This window comes from Vigna unguiculata, chromosome 8 (genome assembly GCF_004118075.2).
Source record: "Vigna unguiculata cultivar IT97K-499-35 chromosome 8, ASM411807v1, whole genome shotgun sequence".
NCBI lineage: Eukaryota > Viridiplantae > Streptophyta > Magnoliopsida > Fabales > Fabaceae > Vigna > Vigna unguiculata.
The window spans coordinates 28,358,764-28,378,887 of NC_040286.1; the positions used below are offsets into that span (position 1 = coordinate 28,358,764).

The window sequence follows — 20,124 nt, forward strand, 5'->3', positions numbered from 1 at the left end:
GAGAACTCGTTAGTTATTTGTATCATTTAAAAGTAATATAAGGAAACTAGCTTAAATTTTAAGATTTTTTTTCAAACAATTTTATCCTTAAAGATAAGAGAGAAAAAAGAGAATGAAATGAGTTATTTTATAATTTAATTTATATATAAGATAAAAGAATACAATATAGAGAACTTATACCAGATAACTTATACAAATTAATATAATTTAAAATTATGAAGAAGTTCACTCCATTTTCTATAATTCTTTAGAAAAAAATTGTCTAAATAATTTTAGTGTTTATAAAGAAATGTATTAAAATAGATAAGATTTAATTACTCATATACCCATTTTGGTAGGAGTGTGTCAATTTGGTACCCATAGGAAAAAAATGTCAATTGGGTTTCCACTTTTGAAAAAGTGTCTCAATTATGTCTCTTTTAGAAAAAAAAAAAATAATTAACGTCGTTAACGACACACTACATGTCACCTCTCTAGTTTTTTTTTTATTTTATTTTTTGCAAAAAAAATGTTGTTGCTACATGTCAAGTCTCTATTGTGACACATGACAATGTTAGTGCCACGTGGCAGGATAATGTCACGTGTTACAAATGTTATTATACTGATTTCAATTTAGTACCCATATATACTCTATTGTTTCAATTTAGTTTTCACTACTGTGTCTTTGATTCAATTTTGTCCCAATTTAATTTAATAATTGAAGTACATTTTTTAATTCACTTTTTCATAAGATTAAAAGTAATTAAGATTAAAAGTAATTAAGTATAAATATTTTTACAACATTAATTACTGATATAAAAAAAATGTTATACTAATAAAACAATATAATCATCTACTTTTATTTTTTCAAAATAGAGCTATATTGTCTCTCTCCAATCCAAGACCAGATATATTATTTGTATAAATGTTATACTAATATTTTTTATTAAAAATGACTTTTTAGCATATTATGTTATTGTATATTATTAACTCATATCTTGTCAATGCATTTTTTTACCACTAAATTTTAATATAAATATAAGTACTTAATTTTGTAAAAATATTTATACTTAATTAGTTTTAATCTTATAAAAAAAATTAAAAAAAAATACTTCAATTATTAAAAAAAATTGGGACAAAATTGAACTAAAGACACAAAAGTAGGGACTAAATTGAAACAATGAGATATATATGAGGTACTAAATTGAAATCAGTATAATGACATTTACTACATAATGTGTTTAATTATTATTTTTTTTAAAGAGACCTAATTGTTCAAAAGTGGGTACCAAATTGACACTCTTTTACATACCATTCAAATAATTAAACCGATAAATAAATGTCTATATCATGATTTTCTAATTTGTTTAAAAATAATTTTTGACCAGTAAAAGTGTTATATTTTAGGAATCTTTTGCTTAAAATCTCATTTGACCACAAATAACTACATATGTATTTTTTATTTTATACTTACCATTTAGCTTATAGGTTATTTTTACTAATACTTTTAATTAAATCAAGCAACTAAAAAGCTTATTAGGCTCATTATACACGTTTAACGTACAAATTTTCAAAATAATTTCTTGCATGGAGAAAACATTGCATATTATTTACAACCTCTAATTAATATGAAAATAAATACTAATATTACTACAATTTCAAAATAAGTGAAGGAGCATAGAAAAATAAAAAGAAAAGAAAGGAGGAAAACACATAGGAAAATAAGAGGAAAAGAAAAGGTAAGTAGAAGGAAAATAAAGAGAAAAAGAGGAACCAAAAAGTCTTTCATTCACTGAAAAATAAAATAAATAAAAAAAATAAAAACAAAGATACACCTACATACACACTTGGTTTTGGTTTTGTTCCTTCTTTCCCCATATTCCTAGTTCAGAATTCAGATTGATCAATTCAAACCCCATAGATCATACATACCCTCTCACAATCCTCATTGAACTCTCTCTACATCTCTCTGTCTTTCTCTCTTTCTTTATCTATGTTTATTTAGTGCCTTTTTGTTTTGCATCACCCAATCAATCACTGACCCCTCTTTGCTCCCTTCTCTTCATTGCCCATATATACTGTGTTCGCAAAGTTTCTGACTTTGTGTTGCGAAGATGAGCGGTGCGGGGTTTAGGGCTTCAATTCCGACCAGTGTGAGGAGGACGATCCAGAACATCAAGGAGATCACGGGCAATCACAGTGAAGAGGACATCTATGCAATGCTCAAGGAATGTTCCATGGATCCCAACGAGACCGCTCAGAAGCTTCTCCTTCAGGGTATCGTTTTTCTCCTATCTTTAACTTCTGCGGATTTGATCTTGATCTTAATATCCGTGCTTGTGTGATCCGGGTGTTGGACTTTGCGTTTTCTCATCTGGGGTTCCTTTGTTTTTTTTCTTTTGAAATTTTACCCCTTTTTTGTGATGAGGTGGGATGGGGGACCTTGAATAATTGTGTTTGCCATGATGGGGTTTCACTGTTGAGATATTTTTGTTTGGCTAAGAAGGGATTTTTTTTTTCAATTAGCCCTTTTTGTTTCTCAGGGGCTTTGTGTAGCTTGACTTGTAGAAAGTTGAGTTTTTGGACGAAATTTTGAAGGGTTCGTTCACTTTGTACTCCGATATAATTGGTTAATTTGTTTAGATTATGGACTTGGTTGGCTCGGTCAGAAATTTCTTTATAAATAGTCAGAATGGTTTAGTGTATCATTCTCCACTGTCGGCTTCTTTGTTAATGCATTAAGCTGCTTGATTTTAAGCTTGCACTGTCACTGTATCTGAGTTCATTTGATATTTTGTTTCGTTTGATGATTGGGTCGGTGGAGTTCAGAATGTGAGTTATTTAAGCAGGGAACTTGTGTTGGGTGTGTTGAGAGTGGTTGCTTTTGTATATTGGGTTTCTATAATTTGTGCAAGTGGTGTTGTTGTGGGGTTTTCTGTAATCTATTGCCCTTCTTCTCAAGTTTTATTTTTCCAAATTCATGGGTGGCATTTCAGACCTATGTTTTTGTAAGCTAATAGTTGACTTGAAACTGGAGTCTCATGAAAGGATATTTTATGCTTTTGTAGGACAGTGTGTTTTAATTCGATTAATGTAGTTTTTTTTTTTTTTTTTTTTTTTTTTTGCAGTCAAGATTGTATTATTTTGACCCTAAAATCTCACCTTTGTGCTTTACTACTGCATGTCCTATTTCTAGTTTCTTATCCATTCTTATGATAAGTAGAGTTTCCTTCTTGACAAGCTCATTTGGAATCTAAACCCCTTTTTGGGATGCTTAATGGGATTAATGCTGGTGGTTTGTTGCAGATTCAGTCTTCACATGTTTTTTCCATGTTTTGTGTTGTGTGTAAGGCTAGTTTGGAAATAGGTCTTGCGGTAATGTTCTCATGCAGTTCATGCAAAACTTTTGTTGCATTTTTATTCCTTGGAGCAGCTTCTCTGATATTGTTTAGGCTTTGAAAACCGTGTAGCAGATCACAGTTCAGTTCTATTATCAGTTTTATTTTCTTATGAATGGTTGATTTTTTATGTATTTGATTGGCCTGTAGATGTGTGGTGTTGATCTTTGGTAATACTGTTTCATAATTAATTTTATGCTCTTTTAATTGTTTCCCCGTTTTGTTATTGGTCGAAGTGTGAAGTTTCATGTTGTCATCATCTTGCATGTAAGGGTACTTTTCCATTCGTGTATTGTTTTATAATGTCATGTTGAAGTAGCTTGGGCAGTGTTTTTGCATCTTTGGAGTTGTTGAATCAATCCTGCATTCGTTTCTTTTTGATTGCCTTTCATTCACGCATGGTTTCTATGGGTTCATTGGTTCTGAACTTTTGATGTGAATTTTTAATGGATCCATACATTCTTATTGTTTGTACCTTTGTTTGACAGACACATTTCATGAAGTCAAGAGAAAGAAAGACCGAAGAAAGGAGGTAAGATATTTTTTTTCAGTAATGTCCTTTAATAATGCATTACTAATTGGTTTGCATGGTTGATTATTGATTGTTTCTGTTTATAAGAATAAGGAGCTGATCCTATATGATGAAGAATATGTAGATTATATATGTATTATTAGGAATGTTTTTATTATTCCCATATTATATCTTTGTTATTAGAGCATATGAAATGTCCTTTATTTATTGCATAGATTGCTTTTTCTCAATATAAATAAAGCAACCGTCCTCTCTCATAGATACATGGTTTCAACTTAATGTTTCTCTCTTTCCAAGAGTTTAACATAGTATTAGGGCCTATTCTAGCAATGTCTCTTGGACTTATTGTGCCACCCCGACCCCTCCTGTATTCCATGTTCAAGGTATCCTGTCCTTTGCATGAGGGTGTGTGTTGGAGATTTCATATCTCAAAGAATATATGCTCTCGACATTCTAGAAGAAATAAGGATGATAAATCCTAATCCTGTGAACACGTCAATGGATTCAAGTATCAAACTTGTATTCTCATTCTCTGAGAGGTACACAAGGTTAGTTGGCATGGTAAATTACCTGATCGTGACTCGTCCTGACATTGACTTCGTAGTGTGTAGTAAGTCTATTTTTAGACTCTTGTTTTCAAGACCATTGAGATGCAGCTGTATGAATCTGAAAGTATATTAAGAAGACTCTTGGAAAAGGTCCCATTTATGAAGATAAGGGAATTTCTCAAATTGTTGAATATTTTGACATCGATTGGGAAGGGTCACCTAGCAATGGATGCTCCGCTTTAGGGTACTATGTTCTTGTTTGAGGTAATTTATATCCTGAAAAAGTAGAAAACAAAATGTGGCAATATCAATTGCAGAAGAAAAACATAACTAAAACAACTCCTCAAACAACTTAAATTTGAAGAAAGTTCCCAATGCACCTTGTATGTGACATCCAAACGACATTACATATTGCCTCTAGTCTTGTTTTTCATGAGAGGACCACACATATTGAGGTGGATTGTCATTTCATAAGAGAAAGATTGGAGTCTCGAGACATTGCCACCAAATCTGTCAATTCTAATGAATAATTGGTTGATGTACTCACCAAGTCTTTGAGAGAACTGACGGTCGATTATACTTGCAGCAAGTTGTGCTCATAGACTTATATGCTCTAACTTGAAGGAGAGTGTTATAATTATAGAAATAAGAAGTTGATCTTATATATTCAAGAATATCTAGATTATATACTTATTATTAGGAATATTTTATTTATTCTCGTATCATATCTTTGTTAATAAATGATATCAAATCTCTTCTATTTATTGTATTGACTCCTTTTTCTTAATATTAATAAAGCATTTTGTCTTAGAGATCCATCACAGGACTCAGTTTTCCTTAAGATCCTTCTTATACTTAATTAGAAGCAAGCTTCTTTCTCTTTTTAGAATGAATATATTTTGTAAATAAAAAAATGTTATATCACTATATTATATGAAGCCTTTTAAAAATGTAGTTATTTGACATTTACTTTTGTGCTTAAAATAACCAGTTCTGTGTATATCTTAATGAGCTATAATTTAAACTCTCTGTTTTAGTGGCGACATTTTCAAAATGTGGAGTGCATTCCTTTGTAGTTTCTCCTTCATTCAAATGCAGTGCAACTACTTATTAGAATTTCCATTTTCATCATGTAATTATTAAAATTATAAAAAATTATCTTTTGCACACTAGTACCTAATTTAGTCCTTTGTCTTATTGCTACCTTTGCCTCCTGTTTTCTTATACATTGTCAACTGATTTGATGCACTATCCACCTCATGTTCATTTGCAAACAGCCTATTAGTGCATTTATATATCCCCTTCTTTGCTATTGGATAATTTTCAGTTCTGGGATTGTCATAGATGAATTGAGTATTTAAATAGTGACTTGCTCAACGAATGATGAAGATGACATTTATATATGTTACAAATTATAGCTAAAGTTACCTTGTAGTCGGCTTTGTTTCCCTTGTGTTGAAAGAGAGATAAATGGATGGAAAAGATACTGAAAACTGTGTATGGACTACACTACAGACTCCATTTTATACTAGTCGATTAGAATAAATACAAATGATTATAGGATATTAATAACAGTAGAAACAGAAAATAAGATATTAATGATATCTTAACACTATATACATGATATGGTTATAAATCATATTCTAATAAATCTGATAATCTGATAAGATATTCCTATAATTATAAAGATCCTAACTAATAATTTCACAAGGAAATGAAGCAAAATATAAAAGAAGAACTAATCCTAAGAGATCATCAAAGATACTCTAGAATATCGAGATAATATCTTTAGATATTTACTGTCTTTCTACACTCCTCCTTAAGATGATTTGTACTGAGCTTTAGCTTGTTACAAGAAGATAATTCACTACCTTGGAAGTTCAAAGTTAGAAAACATAAAAATCGAGATTGACCGAATCGAAAACAATGGTTGGAGAAACAACTCTGGGATTTGGGACAAAGTTGAGGCCCCATTTGGAATAAAGTTGGGACTTGTGAGTTTTGAAAATAGTTGGGTTCAGTGCATTCAGGAATTACTAGGACCAATGCATTTGGCAATAGTTGGAGCTAGTGCATCTAGCAACTAGTTGGGGCCAGTGAATTTAGGGAAAAACCAGGACCAATGCATTATGGAAAAAGTTTGGGCAAGCGCATTTAAGTTACCATCAGGGTTATTGATTGCATTGGGGCAAATCTGGGGCCAATGCATCTGAGACAACACCTGGATCAGTTTATCTAGTTAAAAGTAGAGGCCATGCATCTGAGAAAAGTCAAGGCCAATGCATCTGGGAAAAGCCAAGGCCAGTGCATTTGGGGAAAAGGTCGGGATCAATGTCTCTAAGAAAAGCTCAGGGGTAGAACATTTAGGGAAGAAGGCAGCAATTGCATTTGAAACTAAGCCTAGGCCTGTGCATCTAGAACAAAGTTGAGTTGGGGTAATGCATCTGGGAAGAAGTTGGAACCAATGCTTCTGGAACAGTCAGGGCCAATGCATTTGAAGGGTGGCAAACATAGGGTCTGTCAATGGAAAAGTTGGCAGCCATGAATGGCAACTATAAATTTAGAGTGCAAATGAAATTAGGATATACTGGAAAAGTGATAGTCATTCTGGAAATAAGATACCTAACAGAAGAGGTGGCTAATTGGAGTTCCACTTCTTTCTTTTTTTAAATCAGCGGTGACAAAATAGGTTATGGAGGATGACACTGCTTTGATAGCATGTTGAAAGAGAGAAAAATAGATGGAAGAGTGGCTGAAAACTGTGTATGAACTACACAATAGAATCCATCTTTATACATAGGCTGATGACAAAATATGCAAATAATTGCAGGATATTTTATTCCTCTATACATGATATGATATGTCTATAAGTCATATCCTAATGACAGTCTGTTTGGACAAATTTCTCCCCAAGCACTTCTAGAAGAGAAATATACTAAGAAAAATTGAAATGAACTTCTCTATAAACTAAAATTAGCTTATGCATAAGTTAATTTGTAGAATATCTTTCATATAGCTTCTCTGAATTCTTGTTTTTAACTTGTGCAAGAGCTAATTAGCTTATGGAGAATCTTATTTCACCATATCTTATGTTTTTTTTTCTAGAAGTCTTATGAAGAAGCTTGTCTAAACAGACCCTAAATCTGATTCTAATGCAATATTTCTATAATTATGAATATCTTAATTAAATAAAGAAATAAATCAAAATATAAAAGAAGAATAATTCCTAAGAGATCTTCAAAGATATTCTAAGATAATATCTTTAGATTTTTTTTATTTTTTATTTCTAACACTTGGAATGCGTTTTCCGTAGCTTCATTGGCCCTATTTGTAGCTTCATATATGGACTTCATTGCAGCCATTTTCTCATAGACAACCCCGAGAACTTGATCAAGGCCACCCCTAGCCTTAAGAATGTAAATACCATTGTTAATTTCCCTTTTTACTCTTGCTTCTTTGGCTTTCTTGGACTAACAGAGCACATGATTGTGTTTGTTATGACAGCTGTTATAGACTCTGTCTATAATGTAAGCTGCAGGTTAATTAGAGTTAGTTCAGGTGTCTTCCTAGAGAAGTCTCACTTATATATAAATAATTGTTTCTGTACCTAAAGATTGTAATTCAAGATATTGTATCAAAATCAATCAATATTCTCTCATGTATTCTCTTTTCTCTCTCTAATTATTATTACATGGACTTCTATCACTCATTATAAATGAACATCTTTCCAAGGTTATTTATTTTTATGATCATGCCTTTGTAATTAAAAAAATCTTGTGGGCCTTGTGGCAAACCTTGTCACTCTGAATCTAACTTATTCAAACTTGTTTGTAATCCTCCACATAGTATTCAGGCCAATGAGTGGTTATAAAACAAACCCCAGGAGATTGACTCCTTCTTTCTTTCCTATGTCTTCTAACATCAAATCAACATAATATGCGGCACATGAAGGGCAAAACGGATATTGCCTCTTGGTTTGACAATTAACCTAAGAATAAGTTTCACAATCTAAAATGAGTAACAAGTAATAGTTAAGAATTCAAATTGCTGAATGAAACTATTGCCAGTAATAAATTGATAGGTGTATGCTTTGCAACCTCCTTAACACAACTATCCAAAAGCTCAAATAATTTATTCCCAGCCTTCACCTATGCAGGCACATAAATGCTCTTCACCGTACATAAAGTCAGTTGGATGATTCCCAAAATTTGATCAAGGTTCTGTTTTTCTTATCTGTCTACGTATGGAATAATTGAACATCTATAATATTTTCTTTGTACATAGTGAGTCTTCAGTAGTTCCATCATGTACTCCAACTTTCTTATATGGAGGAGAGAAACTCACTCATGATAGCTCGGAACCTTTTAGGTGTGAGGTATAATTTCTAATAACCTAATCCATTAAGTTGAAGTTCTTTGAGCGCACTCCAATAAAAGTAATTCTATTCCTATAATGGAATCACCTCTTATACTGAGTTCTTCTTGCTCTTGCCTCCTTTTTACAAGCATAATTTATGCTTGTTTTCCTCTTAGCATTTCCTTATTTGACAACTTATTTTTTAATAACAAAATATCCATGGTGTCACTGGCATTTTTTGGCTTTGTTTGGTAATGACAGTATGGTCGCATGATGCTGCCAGTCTCATTCCATTTCAAATATTCAAAATTTTTTTCACCTCTTCCTAGTCCTCCTCCTCATTTTGTTGAGGCTCATTCAAATTATGCCCCCATCTCAACTTTCTTCGTTACATAGGCTTGTTTGAGTATATATCTTACTTTGTAGTGTTTATACTTTTTAAACTATTGTTTTGCCACACTATATACAAGTTATTCCTTGGGCTTTGCCCATGCACAGGTGGTGTTCACAGTGGCTCAGCATGGACGAATCCATTGCCGTTTCATTCATTCTGACAAGGTTGATGCCATAACAGAGAAGTAGAACAGAGTTGAAACAGTTGTGGGTAAACATGAATAATGATGAAATAATTGGAAATTAGCTAAATAAGTGATCGGTCTTCGCTTGTGTAGATATTGATTTTGTTTCTTGTTATTGCATCTCTTCATTATAAATAAGAATACCTGTGTGTACAAACCACAGAATTCGTCATTTCTCTCTTCTCAACACGGTGCCAGAGTGACACCAAGCTCCCTGACCTGTTTTGTCACCACTCCTTTCGTCAAGGTATCATGAGTCTAAGGAGAAATAAACCCAAATCCCAGTTCACTGTTCATAGGTGTAAATGTCTTAGAAACTGTTTTTATTTTCCAGTTTATGTTTTTTCCTACTGTATCTGTTCATGTCAGATGCATTGTTCACCGCCAGTGTACTGTTCACAGGAGACAATTTTCTATTGAGCTTTTTCTGGTTGGCATTACTTGTCACTAGCTATGTTTTTCTGAAGATTTTTTTTTTCAGGCAATTTTTTTTTCTGGCCAATGTCGTTGCTCACCACCAGTGTTTTTCTAACAAGCTTTTTCTGGCCAGCAACCGCTACCATTGACATCGCATTGTGTGATGACCATTTTTTCTCTCTGATAATTGCTATACCCTTTGAGCATTTTTGGTCTTCCTGTGGTTGTCATGTCCTGAGCATTTTTTTCTTGCTGACAATCACTGTGTCCTTTGTGAAATTCTGCTTTCTGGCAGCCATCATGTCCTCTGAGCTTTTTTTGCTTTTTGGCAATCTTCAGGTCCTCTAATCATTTTTCCTTTCTGGAGGCCTCTGTGTACTCTGAGCAATATTTTGCTTTTTTGGCAACTGCAATGTCATATACTCATTTTTATTCTTTGGCAGCCACTGTGACCTCTGACACTGACAATTTTAACAAGCTTAACCACATTATACATATGCTTTAGCTTGAACGGGAGTGTTGAAAGGAATATTGAAGATTGATTATCACTTCGACATGAAGAAAGTCTATGAGAAATATATATTAGCTTTGTTATTATTTACTTTGTCAGCTCCAACAACCAGTTGACTGTCATATTCTCTGAGTCTCTCAAGGTCTTGTGTTGATGACATTTTTTACGAGCTTGTTTCATATAATACATATGCTCCAACTTGAGTGGGAGAGTTAAAGATGTGATTTGATTATGTTAGAGATATGATTCAATTACATTAAATAGGGAGACATAATATTATTCAGCAGGGAAATATCTTACTGAACATTTCTCTTTATTAGATCTTGATTTTGTTACTTGTTATTGTATCTCTTCTTTATTATAAATAAGGATACCTGTGTGCGTGCATACCATATGTATTCATCATATGGCTTCTCGGTTTCCCTTTTCTCCACATGGTACCAGAGCAGTACTTCCATGACTTGTTCTGTCATTAATTCTTTCAACAGCTAGAGGTGAAGATCAGAGCACCACTGAAAACTGGTCAGAACAGAGATGGAATGCCATAAACAAGCAAGAAACAGCTTTGTGCTTCCAAAACATGATGGATGAGCTGTTTATTTGTTGGATATGGTATCTATAGGTTCTACATTGGTGGCGTGTGAATGTGAGGGGAAAGGATATCCGGACCACATTAAATAAAAATGGGACATAATCCTAAGATCCTTGAAAGCATTAAATGGCACATTTTCTCGGTCAAATTCTGCTTTATCCCTGCTGAAGCAATAGTGGCCAAGATGAAGGTGGCTACATTTTGTGGGGCTACAGGCACAAAATTGTGCACTATTTACAACTTAATTTTATTAGTTAATAATGTTATATTCATCAGAGGAATCAGCTCCTTAATTAGAGCACTGATTGAATGTACTCGGTTTGAAACACTCCCGCAATGCAGCAATGTTGTTGGAGCATTTTTCTTCTTTGTTTGAAACACTCCTGTTTAAGACTTCTGTTCCTCAATTGCAGGAGAGAGCATACTTTTATGTGTTTTAGAATGTCTCTTGTTTGCTATGTGCTGTGCCTCTTTTCATTTGCGTATGCTGTAATTATTTTCAATATTTATTAATCACTTAATGTTTCTTGCTAACTCTATTCATGTTTATGATTTTACAGAATCTTAACAATAGAGAATCTGTGGAGCCACGCTGGAGGCCTGGCACCCAAGGGCGGGGAGCTAGGGGTGGTCGGGGAAATTTTTCACCTCATAACGTATCACATGGTGAATAACCATTCTCAACTACGACATGTTTGAGGGTTTCTTTATTTTCCTGTTAAATAAGCTCCTTCTGTTGTCAGCTAAAATAGTTTTTGCTTTGACTTTTTTAGATTCTGAATTTCTGGCAATATTATGAAGGATGAGTCTGATCTGAACATTTTGTAATATCATCTGGCTGTTTTCTGTCACATTATTTCAAACCAATGGTCTTGCTGCATGTCTTCAAAGTTGTGACCTGGCCCTTTATATTTATACCTTGTACCTTAGATGAAAAATTGGGGTTATATCTGCATTCTAGTCTCAAGTTAAGAAAAAATAGGTATTATGTTGTCCATCCCGTGCACCTAAATTAATAGTGTTTATGGACCTTTTCTCAGATGCTGGTGGTGGCAAGAATTCTGGTGCAGGGAAAGATAATGGAACTCATCAAGCCACTGTGAAAGTTGTGCCACCTATGGCAGTTTCTCAAGAGACAACATCTAAAGAAAAAAATCCAGGAACAAGGTAACAATTAAATATTTTGTCTTGTGATGATAACTATCATTAGTATTCTCTATCAATTATCTTACTGCTATTTGAATTAATATTCTTGTGCATTTGGTTCAAATTATATAACTAATAACTATGCATGTTCTTTTCAGCTCTGTACCCATTAATGCAAATGGGCCAACAAGTGTAATTTCTGGAACTATTAGTGGCTCAAGTCATTCCTCTTCATCTGCTGGAACTGGAGACAGATTGGGTCCATCTTCTGGTGATATAAATAATTTGAATAGTGCTTCTCCTTCTGATAGTTCAAGTAAAGTTGCTGGAGTTGCTTCTGGAAGCGGATCAATTCCTTCCTCCAGTATCCACCCAGGGTCTGGGCCAGCATCTTCATCGGCTGCCTATTTCTCTTCTTCAGACCCAGTACTGGTTCCATCTGATGATTTATGGTTTCCTGGTGCGGCTGGTGCAATTAAACGTGAAATGGGAAACCTACACCCTCCGGGGGAATCAAGTGTTGTTAACTCGGCCAAAAACAAATTAACTGCTGGTTAGAATATTTGATATTTTCTTTCATAATGTGTTGGTTTTAAGGTTATCCAGTGTAATTAACAAAGAATTTTCACTCCGTTAACCTATGCCAGCTTCTGAGAGTGGTGGCTCTTCTGTGCAAGGAAAGATTCAAGGCAAATCCCAGGTAGCAGCAAAGAATCATGTTGCTGAGATGTCACCCACTTCATCAACTGTAACTCATAGTAGCCCTTCAATTAGTAGACCTTCTTCTAATTACAGTACCCGATCACAACAATTAATTGGCCCTCAAAAAGGTAATTTATATCTCTGCTGTTCAAAAGGTACATTTTTGTATCACGTATAATCCCTGGATTAGATGCATAATACATATATAAATGTTTTATGTGTGAGCCTTGTGTTTATTCTTCTGTTGCTGTTGTCCTCCTGGTCCCACAGTCTTCTCCAGCAAAACATGCCACCTCTGGCTAGGGACCCATCTCTGTAGGATGGATAATTTTGTTCTCTTGCATGAATTTACTTTTCACAAGTTGCTGTTTTTTTGTTTCCATCTCTGACTGTTCATCACTTTTCTTTCTCAGTTCTCTTTGCCTCTCTATATTCTGAGATCTGATTTTTTTTCCCTGCCTGTATTTTGAGTCTATCTTTCCTGCTTCAGTTCTCTCTGCCCCGTATGTTCTCTGACTTTCTGTTCCTTCCTCTTACAGCTCTGTTAAGTGGATCTTTTATTTTTATTCTGCAGTTTTTTTACTGTACTTTTTTGTAAATATCATTCTGTATTGCCGCTGTCATTCTATGCTTCCCCCATAGTCTGCATTGATGTACATATTGTTATGGTATGATTTGGGCTTTGCCATCCACCATTAATAACATTCATTAATATTTATGTTAGAATGTATATAAACTATATTTGCTCTGAGTAGTTAGAATAATTACTTACTAATTATTAGGCACAAATTATTTTGTCATCTAAGATTAGTTCCAATTGATTGTATAAATACTGAAAATCCAGAACAGTTTCTACAATGTAGGCTAACAGTTTCTGTATGATTCTCTCGAGTATTGACATTTTGGAGGTTTATATTTTTGTTTTGTCGAGTAAGTAGTTTCATACTCATTTAAAAGTAATTATTTAACTTGTTTTCTCTCATGAAAAATTGTTAGAGCAACACATGCTGTTCGGTCTACATAGCTATGCTCATATTGTGGGACAGGGCTTGTTGTTCATCATGTTCTAGACATTTTATTATGATATTATTATAGCTTGATTACATTTACGAAGAAAAACTCCTACAGGCACTGTGATGCACACGGTTGTACATATTATGTTATGGAAGTTGTTACATGATTGTAAAGACTCTGTCATTATTCATTACCCCACTATTCTGATGTCTTTTCTGTTGCATGTACGGTTTTAATTTGAAGAAATTGGTAGATGCTTATTTGTATAGAATTGTGTGGATATGCTGGTGGTTGTGAGCTTACTTATAAAGTTTTTCTTGCTGTAGCCATTTATGATGATTGATTAACTTTTTCTCCCACTGGTGCCAATTACTCATTGCACTTGATCCCATGTGGTGGGAATTTAACTTGTATGTTACAGACTTTTGGTTGTCTTGCACTAGATTTATAATTAGTTTCTGTTTCCAACAGCTGGTACCAATAAGGAGTGGAAACCAAAGCCAACATACTCGAATAATCAGGGTTCCAGACCAGCTAGTGCACCTGAGGCTCCTGTTTCAGTTGACCCAATTGGGCAATCACAATCTGCATCTAGTGTCCTTAACTCTGAAGAAGCTACATCAAAACTTCAGAGGAAGCTGGAGGATTTTCATCTTCCGCAGCGTCAACATGTTATACTTCCAAACCATATCATTGTGCCTGATTCTGAAAAGAACAAGTTTAGCTTTGGAAGTTTGGGAGTTGCTTTTGGAGTTAATACAACATATGTTAGTGGCTTAGAAAGTGAGAAGAGTTCTACACCTGTTTCTGAAACTTCTCAGACTATTGAAGAAACTGTGGAGGAACAGGAGTCAAGGTACCTACCAGTGACCAGCCTAAATTAATATTATTTTCCTTCCATTCACTTTTGGAGTTATAATGATATTTATAAGAGCCTAGATATTACTTCAATCCTTTTTGCTGTGTTTTTTTCACCGCAACAAGTACCTTATGTTTCAGTTTTTCACCATTATCCATATTGTCTTAAAATTTTTGTGGAAAACATTTGTACTTAATTTTCAGTACTTATCCATTTTGTTGTGACAAATCTTTTCTTTTAAACCGACAGTCAAAATGCTGTGGTTAATTCTGAAGTTGGAGATTATCCTGACCATACACAATCACCCACTAATGGAGTCGACAATTTGTCATCCATTGAGGTTGATGGCTCTTCCAGTTCTATTCAAGAGTATAATGAGTCCAAGCAAGACACTGCTTTGCCATCGGGAGGTCATCAGTACTCAGGGGTGCTTACTTCTCCGAACTACAGTTTTGGTTTTGTGCCGCCAATGTTGGGTACTCAGCTTACACCGTTTGACAATTCTGAGTCTCAAACACGTGATGCTTCTCGGCTTCCAAGTTTTATCGTGAGCCTACTTGTATAAATTTTTGTTCCGTTTAATTTATTATGCATTTATTGTTGCTTAAAAAGCTTGATTGTTATCTCACTATAGGTTCATCAACAATTGGATCCAACTAGTTACTATGCCCAGTTTTACCGAACAGGTGCTGATAGCGATGGTCGCCTTTCTCCTTTTTCTTCTGCCGGGGCGAACACCAAGTACAATGGCAATGTTACAGTGCTTCCTGCTCCAACTTCTCAATCTCCGCAAGAGGTTTGCACTGATTTTGTTGCTATTCAAATTAATTTCTGAACATTCACAGAAAATGTTAACTTATGCTTTGAAAATTCCTGTTTTTTATTGCCCACTACCTGTATTACTTGGATTTCATTTCTTGTATCTATTTTTTGCACATTTAGTATCATAGTCCGATTACTCAGAATTTCATACAAATAATGTTATTTTCTTAATTGATATTATGTACGGTGTATGCTTGATAGCATCCATTTCTCAATGATATTTTTGTAAGTGGTTTTATGCCTATCTCAATTTCGCAAAACCAACTTATAAGATGAGGGTTACACCTCATTTATATTTTATAATCTGACTTTGTTCCTAGTGGATATGGGATCTCCAACACATTTCTTTATGTTGCGGAATGAACTTTGGGATTTGCTATTTAGAGGTGGTCTAATAGGAGCCCAGTAATGGTGGCATAATAGTCCAAAGGATTGCACCTCTGATGACTTTGATATGGGTTTATGCCTAACTGAACCTAAGGATTGCACCTCATTTACATATTATAATCTGACCTTATTCCTAGACTATGTGAGATCTCTAACAAGTGCACATATTTGATCATTTACACATTTTAGGTTTGGTGAATCTTAAAATTATAAAGTAGGTTTGGGCCTCTATACATTTCCTGTTCATTTGCACAATTTCCTCCTATTATCAATTAAAATGCTTTTAAAGGTGGAATTAAATTGATCATATGCATAGGGGCGAAGTTAGGAAAAAAATGTGAATAGAGGAGCGGAAGTTGGGAAGGTAGAGGAATTGAATTGCTGGACCATATACACTGTTTCTTCAAGAGTGCCATTGAGAAAGGGATTATTAATATCCAAAGTAAACAAATCCCATCCATTGGATAAGGCAACAATAAGAATAATTCTGATGGTAATAGGTTTGATAACAAGAGAAAAAGTTTTTATGAGAGTCAAACCCATGAACTTGATCAAATGCCTTGGCAACTAATCTAGCTTTATATTTGTTAGCAGTTCCATCAACATTTTCTTTTACCTGAAAAACCCATGTACTATCAATTGCTTTTCATCATCTGGGTGAGGCTTCCATGTTCACCACAGCCATGCCAGAATCCATTGATTCTGTTTCATTCGACATGTAGAAGATCTACCTCAGTGGAAAGGAGCATCATATTCAAACTGGCTGTGGTTCTATGTCTGTCATAGTCTATGGCGATCCTGGCAAAACAGCTCTGATACTGTATGAGTTTTTGGTATGAGAAAATATGAACAAAAAGAGAATGGATTATTATTGCACTAAATGAGAAAGAATATAAAATCTTAGCTTATATATAAGTTCAAAAAGAGGTTACAGCAGTAACACACTAGTCATGGCAGAAAAGCAGGAAAAGAAAAAAACAGATAACTAACCAATATCCGGTTGAATCACTGAATGTTTTGCCTTTATATCTCTAATAATGGGGTGTGTTGGAGGACAACCCTTACCTTACACGCAAGTTTTGTAAGATTGAGTTAAACCTAAATTTAAACATTAGTTAGAGCAATCATTTTCCCTCAACTGCTATAAAATGATGCTTCTGTTGTTAGATGGTTTTATTAGAAATGAATTGACTTGACTGAACCCAAAAAGCTAGCTCAAGCTAGGACGATTGCAAAGCATTATAAGCACTGGTTTCACGATATTCTTAGCCACTGAGGGACATCTTAACACCCTTCTCATATTCAGGACTGATTAACTACATCATGAAGTTTGGAAAATTGGACATTTGTAGTTGACCTAGCATCAATGCTAGATAGACTTTGATACCATATTAGAAATGAATCAAGCCTAAGACAAACCCAACACCTTACTCAGGGAGGTTGTCCAAGCCTTGTGAAGATCGCTTTGGCCATAGCTGATGTAGGACATGCTAACCAATTTAGTATGCATACAACATTCTTGTGCTTTTATTTGATTATGTACATCATTTTATATATGTTGTCTATATTTGGACAAGGGCTCTTCTTTCTGTGTTGGCCGTTTAATTTTTCTTCACACTTAAAAATTAGTCGGGGTTTTCTTTTCCTGGTGATGCTGGCAAAAACTGACTTCATAGTTTTTAGTTATAAATGCTATTAAAATATCGTTTTTAACAATGTAATAAAATTGTATCATTTTGGGAAGTCACACCCCATCAATAAATTCGAAAACATTTTATGTGTTTTTTACCATTAGATTGGTGCACAGGTTTTGAAAAATTTATGCCTTTTAATGTTTATTTGCAGGGAGGTGTCTTGTCCACCGCAGGTCCAGCGCCACTAGTGACTCAAGCTGCTGGGTTGATGCAAAGCTCAATAGCTGTTACCCAACAGCCTGTCCCTGTCTTCCGACCCAGTGGGGTGCATATATCCCATTACCCTCCTAATTACATTCCTTATGGTCCCTATTTTTCACCATTTTACGTCTCACCTCCAGCAATCCACCAATTTTTGGGCAATGGTGCATTTCCTCAACAACCACAGGCAGGCACTGTATATCCCCCTCCCCCAGCTCCTACAGGAATGAAATATCCTCTTCCACAATTCAAGCCCGGGGCAAATGCTGCGAACCCAACTCACCTTGTAATGCCAAGTGCCTATGGTGTATATGGCTCCTCTGCTGCTGGTTACAATCATAATTCTGCAGCAGCTGCGGGGAATTCTACCTCGAATGAAGATCTTGGTTCATCTCAGTTCAAGGAAAGTAATGTATACCTCAGTGGACAGCAGGTTAGTTTCTTTCAACCCTTATAACTCAATTTATTTTTCTGGTTAAGAACTTCAATGACCTTTTATTTTAATTGCCAGACTAACTACCATATATACATAGAAATTCAGTTAAGTATAGCTGGTTTAAACTCAGGTCAAGAATGATATGAAAAGTATATGTCACAGTTTACTACTGTAATCAACTTGTGCTTTAATTTTGGTACCTGAAGACCTAGACTAGATGATAATTATGTTCTAAATTTCCACTGCAGACCGAAGGTTCAGCAGTATGGGTGGCTGCACCTGGCCGAGACATTACCAGTATGCCTACTAGTACATTCTACAACCTCCCACCTCAGGGTCAGCATGTGACTTTTGCCCCAACTCAGGCTGGCCATGGCACCTTTGCGGGCATCTATCACCCTGCACAAGGAGTGACGGCAGCAACCGTTCATCCACTGCTACAACAATCCCAGACAATGGCTGGAGGAGTTGATATGGTAGGTCCTGGAGGAAACGTTTATCAGCAGCCTCAGCATGCACAAATCAATTGGCCGAGCAACTACTGAGGCCTGGAGTCAGTCTTCCTGACAGCTAAATTAGATAATTGAGTCCTATCTGGGGGAAATTTTTGAGGAATGCCAAAATATGGTTGGATTTCTATGAGGACAACATGGCAATTGGCTATATTTGAGTGTAAAAAAGCTGGAAAATTTGCCAATATGATCTACTGATTGCTTGGATTGAGGACATATGAAGGTTAGGACACCTGTAACCGATATTGACCGTTAAAGTTAGATGAGGTAGAAACATATGCAGGCCTCTCTTTTTTACTCCTGCTATTTTGTGTTACCATTAATACCTTTTCATAGCTCCAAGCTTTCCCTTCCCTATCTTTTGTTGAGGTCCTTGAACTCTGTTAAGAGTATTGTTGAGTGATGATGAGAAATGTCCATTCTTTCTTTTTAGTTTGGGTTATAGGGTTTGGAAGGTTTAGGTTGGTGGGGAAAGCTTTTCTGGTGCCCCTTGTCTTACCTGTAAAGTGAATTTTGATAGCAAGAAAATCATTTACTTAAGCTGTTGTATTGCTATGGGCAAAGTGAAAGTGTCAATTGTTTTCATCTAACTAATATTGTTTGTCATGTCATGTCATGGTTTACAGAAAAAGTTTAAGACTAAGCAACTCTTGTGCAACTCATTCTAATAGTAGATTCTGGATTCTGTGTTGTATCTTAAGTCTGAAAAATGGCCTTTTTTTATAGAACTTGCATTGCGTCATTAATGTACTCACAGCTATGGATGTCATGGTGGAATTAAATAATTTGGAACATTTCTACCTACCATGTATCTATGTGACATTTAGAAAAGAAAATGTCGCTGTAGGATTGAGAAGTATTCACGTAAAAATATTTCTGCTTTTAAACCTATTCCTATTGAGTTTAATAAAGAACGCATTTGAATGGGGACTGATTAAACTCCTCTGTTTCTCTTTTTTCTTTGATGGATTTATTTAAGAGGGAAAATAATAGAAACTTTTAGAAAACACCGATTAAATATTATCTTTTACTTGAATAGGAGTTTGCTTTTTTTTTTTTGTTATAAGGATGTAGAAGTAGACTATTTTATTCTTCTTTATCATGTTTTCTCTGATGAGAAATTTTTTCCCTGTTTTGAGTCTAACATGTCAAATTCTGGTATAATAGGACAAAACCTTTTAACACCGTGCATTAAAATTAAACTTTTATAAGTAGATTATATTTTTGATATACTAAAGTGCTTTTTTTTTTCTTTTTCTGTGTCGTGTCATCATATTTTATGCTTATTTTCCTTTTGGTTAAATTATGTTTATGGTCTCCATTTTTGTTCAAAAATATCAATTTGGTTTCTTTATTTTTATAAGTCTCAATTAGGTTCTTAATTTGGATAATTGGTATCGATGATGCTTTTTTGTTAAGTTGAGTAAACGACGTTAAGAG

At 34.6% G+C, this 20,124-nt stretch overlaps 1 protein-coding gene across 1 annotated transcript; it reads left to right on the forward strand.

Annotated features, from left to right (window-relative positions):
• Positions 1–1,832: 1,832 nt before the first annotated feature.
• LOC114194122 (GBF-interacting protein 1-like) lies at positions 1,833–19,247 on the forward strand. Its single transcript, XM_028084187.1, has 11 exons — positions 1,833–2,256; positions 3,866–3,909; positions 11,472–11,577; positions 11,952–12,078; positions 12,216–12,610; positions 12,705–12,887; positions 14,245–14,629; positions 14,882–15,179; positions 15,267–15,428; positions 17,687–18,169; positions 18,421–19,247. The coding sequence occupies exons 1-11, from the start codon at positions 2,094–2,096 to the stop codon at positions 18,715–18,717; spliced, it is 2,643 nt and encodes an 880-aa protein (XP_027939988.1). The 5' UTR covers positions 1,833–2,093; the 3' UTR covers positions 18,718–19,247.
• Positions 19,248–20,124: the final 877 nt, after the last annotated feature.